Below are 4,871 nucleotides of genomic sequence, written 5' to 3'. Positions count from 1 at the left end.
CTGTACCTAACAATTTTTTACTGACAAATTTGCACGGGCAGCACCAACACTACTCTTTCTCTGTGACAATAACTTCTGTTTATAATATATAAACTAAGTGTATGGATGACTGTCACAGAGGTATGAGTGACACCCTCATTTCACGACATTAAAGCATTTTTAGGGGTTTTAGGATTGCGATGTTACCATAAAATCTGTGCATTTCGCTACGTATGAGTAATCGCGATGCGGTATTTAAAAATATAAGGTCAAATGTCAATTGCTTTCTTTCTATGATTTAAAACTACGAAGCAGATAGAAGCTATCCTCGTCATATAACAAAAGTAAATGTGAGATTTGTACTTTAAATAACGCTGACCATTGGTGTATTTAAAAATAAAGTATAAAGCAGTTTAACTGAAATCCTACAGGCTGTTAGATGCTATGCCTTGTAAAAATGTTAAAACACGTTGGCTAATGAGTAAATGAGACAATTACGTTAATCCTGTTAATCAAACAATTGTTCTCATTAAAATTAAAAAACTGTATTTCCGTAGAGAATTGTTTACGAATTCAACGTTCGTTTTCGTCATCTTATTCCAGACTAGAATGACTGGGTTTAATTTCATGCCAAAACGTGCATTTGGTTCATTTTTGCAAATCTCCTAATTGATTAGACTGATCTTCACAGTTCTTCGTATTTGTTAATCTTTTCCGCATTTTGTCGTTTATTTTTGGAACAAAATGCACGTTTTCCACGACATAAACATCCGCAAAACATCCAACAAACGCTCAGTAAGCATCCTGTTTGGAAAAACTGAGATGATGATTTCTTTCAACCCAAAAGTTCAACATTCTGTGACAAAGTTTATTAATTACTTCAAAATAAAAGTCCTTTTTGTATTAAACCAAAGAACGAAATACTTTGACCACAGAATATATAATAAACCACAAACGATACTCCTTTGAAGTTTTTCGTCATATTTACGAAAGGTGATCGCCCTCGTATTCTTGGTTAGTAAAGAGTGTGAAAGTTACTATAAATAATATTGCGAAAATTGGACTATCGACTTTGAAAATTCTTTTGATCGAGTTCGTTTAATATTTATTATTTACAATGTCGCAACTTTTGACGACAAACGTTGGTTGGTTACCACGAATATTAACTAATATCAAAAAAGGGTATCCAATACGTCTCTTCATGACTTAAACTCAAAGCGCTATTACGCGTTAATGCGTTCAAAAAAATGCGTATCGAAATATTTGCATCCTATATGTATGCTAAACATGCTACATGATAAAATTACAAAGTTTCCTCATTCCCCCGATTGAAAAGAAGGTCTTCCTCAGGAACTGAGTGTTTTGAACTTCCCATGCCAAATGCATGTGCGTATAGTTTAACGTAAATAGTTCCCGTTTTACCATCCTGTTATGTCTTCAGTAATGTTTTTGCCTTCAGCAAGAGAATAATACTTCCCTTGTTTTTGTTATTTAACTTCCCATATTCTATTTTATGCAGATAAATTTTACATCCCTATAATTATTAACATCACACAAACACATAATACGAACACTCAATTCACAAAAGTATACGCTTATTTAGTTGTCGATTCTTTTGACTGAAAAATCGAATTGAAGACACAATTCAATTGCGACTTTTTTGGGAGTACGTAGGGAGTACGTAGTGATTACGTAGGGAGTACATTGGGAGTACGTTGGGAGTACGTTGGGAATACGTTAGGAGTACGTAGCGACTTTTTGGGGAGTACGTTTTGTGGGAGTCGTAGGTTTTAGTTTGTAACCGAGATGCTACAAGTTCCGGGCTTGTGACCGATATAGTAGAGTTAAAAGGTGAAAGGTTTATCAAAGATTAATCAACTGAATATTCCCACTCATTTTATTTTGGAAGCATGCTTAGCAGTTCATATGGACAAAGCTCGAATTCCATATTAAATAAACACTAACATAATCCGGTGTTAATGTTAGACAATACATCAATGCCCTTCAGTGAAAGCATCCCGCTTTCCAGAGGAAAAGAATCTATTTTAAACATAGATTATTACAATCATCCCGCTTGCCGATATGTATAAGTATAATCACAAGGTTAAATAGTTGGAATGTTATTAAACAAAAAGAATTACAGCATAATGCTATAACCAACTACTAAGAATAACAATCTTTTCCAACAACATTTGAGATGTTAACCTTCCACTCCTCTTCCTTGTAAACGAGATGCTACAAGTCCCGGGCTTGTGACCAGTATAGCAGAGTTAAAAAGTTGTTGGTTATAGCATTTTGCTGTCATTCTTTTTGTTTAATAACATTAAAACTATTTAATCTTGTAATGAAATATGAGCTTCATCCTGTCACATGAACGTTATGTCTGAACTCGGGAAGTAAACAGTCATATGCACAACTATATGAGGCCCAAACTTATTTTCGTTTCATCATTTGTCTGCAAGATTTCTACTAAAGATGGCGAAAGTCAACTTTGGAATTTTTTTCCCTCTCGTGTTTTTGTACGCTGCCATTCAAGAGTAAGTACTCGTTTTACGCTCACTCCCTAATTCTATAACACGTAAAAGTGGGTTTTTGAATAAATAGTCAATCACTCATGCAAGTATTTAATTGTTGTAATGATGTATAGATCTATGATATTACTTTCAAAAATGCACATTTTTAAAAAATAATTAAATATAATTGAAACTGTACTTTTTAGATATTAATAAAACACGACTTTGATCAGAAATTTCATAAATTTGCTTTATTAAAGGCTCATTCAGATTAAGATAAAGAAGCAAATAGGAAAATACTTATCTTGTTATTTAAATATTTCCTTGTAATTAGGAGTCAGGGTTTATGCTGTAATAAAATCAAAACATTGGTTGAAAGTAAAATGGATGCCTACAAAGTATTGTGTATAAACAATACTTCACTTTCTCTTGAATGCTGTGATGACATCAAAAAAGAAGTTGAATCGTATGAAAGATCATATGAATCATTATGTACGAACAAAACTTATGGTAAGTAAACAAAAAAAAACTTTTTCTAATCTATAAACAAATTATCCTGAATAAAAGTTTATTTATACGTTTGCTAGCAATTAAATTGACTTTTCTTTGTTTCACGTCATCTTGCACGAAATATTTTAAATTATCAGGATTCCCTCGATTTAACGCAAACTTTACAAATCTTGTAGCAACTGGTCGTCAAGGTCCAACCTCAATTGGTCAATATTATAAATATCAAGATCATGTAAACATGGTTAGAGTATTAAAAGGTATCCAGTATTGGACTGTACCTTACACTGGAACTTATGAAATTACGGCTGTCGGTGCACAAGGAGGTTATGATAGATCTGGCTCTACTTACAGAGGTAATAAATAAATTGAATTTTAAATTTGTAGTTACGAATGGTTATGATCATGATTGTTGAAACATACAAAACCAAAATGCTTAAAATATGTTAGTTTTATATCATGTAAAAATTCCATGTTAATTTTCATAGTTAGAGTTTAATTACTTTAGCGTTCTTTGTGAATATAACATTTCTAAACAACAAATTTCTTTTTTCTTTCATTGATTTTGAAGACCATGTCGTTTTTAGGTCGTGGGGCTTACATGAGAGGGGACTTCGATTTAAAGAAAGGAGAAGTTATCAAAATTCTGGTTGGGCAAAAAGCACTTGTTAATACTGTTTACCAATCTTCAGGAGGACGTGGAGGTTCTTTTGTTGCAAGGAACAACAATGTTCCACTACTGGTTGCTGGAGGACGTGGTGGTTTAGAAAACCTGAACAAACGTCTAGAAAATTGTGATGCCAGCAATAAGACATCGGGAAAAAATAATAAATGTGTCACACCTTGTGGAATCTGGGCTGGAGGAGTAAATGGACAGGGAGCAAAGCAGGCAGATTCAGGAAATTCAGGTATAATATCAGATTTTACAATATCTGTTTGTATCATTGAATTAAAATACATGGAACGCCATCTGAATCCAATAATTGAAGGCAAATCTTACATCAGACACGCGATATTTTACCACAGACACGCGTGTGTAGTTTTTCGATATTTTCTCGTGGAATAATAGTTGACTAAACACGCGTGTCTGAGGTAAATTCTCGCGTGTTTAGAGTAAAGTCATGGCTTGAAAAAATTATTAAGGTTTTGTATTTCAGGAAGCTTTCCATGCATTTTAGTTCAATGGTTTGTATACTAATTTTTTTATCAATCAATGACAAACACGAGAAGTGCTTTTATTTTATGAAATCTTGACGATAAATTGACGTCAAAATAACGTGAAACTTATCTGTTACTTTCATGTTTTTGTAGGAGGTGGAGGAGGTGGATTTTACAGCAATGGAAGAAGTAGTAAACAGTTTGGTGGAAAGTATGGAAATGGTGGAGAAGGAGGTTTTGCTTTCATAAATGGAGGAGCAGGAGGACGTGCCAAGCTTAACAATGCTGTTGGTAAATTTGGAGGTGGTGGTGGAGAATATGGTAATGGTGGAGGAGCAGGTGGAGGTGGGGGCTACTCAGGTGGAGCATCTGGGGATAATGTGAATGGATCTTGTGGTGGTGGAGGTGGATCTTACAATGCAGGGAAATATCAAGTAAACAAGCCTGGTTTTAACAACAATGGAGACGGATATGTCGTTGTCACTCGAAAGTCGTAAAAGAAATTCGTCTTTATGTTAAATCGTATCAACTCACTCTCTAACAGTACATAACACTCTACGAAACATCTTGTTTCGCAAAAATAAAAAGGTTAAAGTTTTTGATTTACATTCAAGATTGAATTGTTATAAGTGAATAATATTATAGGATGAGCAAATGTAATAGCATATACTTGTTACTGTAATGCATTAATAAACAAAGTAAGTATGCTTTTTA

At 33.7% G+C, this 4,871-nt stretch overlaps 1 protein-coding gene across 2 annotated transcripts; it reads left to right on the top strand.

The window, feature by feature from the left end:
* The first annotated feature begins 2,832 nt into the window (after nucleotides 1-2,832).
* On the top strand, nucleotides 2,833-4,871 carry LOC124455411 (loricrin-like). 2 transcript variants are annotated; one of them, XM_047006057.1, is made up of 4 exons: nucleotides 2,833-3,002; nucleotides 3,140-3,355; nucleotides 3,587-3,907; nucleotides 4,314-4,871. In XM_047006057.1, the coding sequence occupies exons 1-4, from the start codon at nucleotides 2,876-2,878 to the stop codon at nucleotides 4,652-4,654; spliced, it is 1,005 nt and encodes a 334-aa protein (XP_046862013.1). In that variant the 5' UTR covers nucleotides 2,833-2,875; the 3' UTR covers nucleotides 4,655-4,871. The 2 variants fall into 2 exon arrangements, with proteins under 2 accessions (XP_046862013.1, XP_046862012.1); XM_047006056.1 differs by having other exon boundaries at nucleotides 4,311-4,871.

This window comes from Xenia sp. Carnegie-2017, unplaced genomic scaffold (genome assembly GCF_021976095.1).
Source record: "Xenia sp. Carnegie-2017 unplaced genomic scaffold, XeniaSp_v1 HiC_scaffold_4, whole genome shotgun sequence".
NCBI classification, from domain to species: Eukaryota; Metazoa; Cnidaria; class Anthozoa; order Malacalcyonacea; family Xeniidae; genus Xenia; species Xenia sp. Carnegie-2017.
Note: the sequence above shows the minus strand (reverse complement) of the source record. Positions and strands in the feature narration are given on the sequence as shown.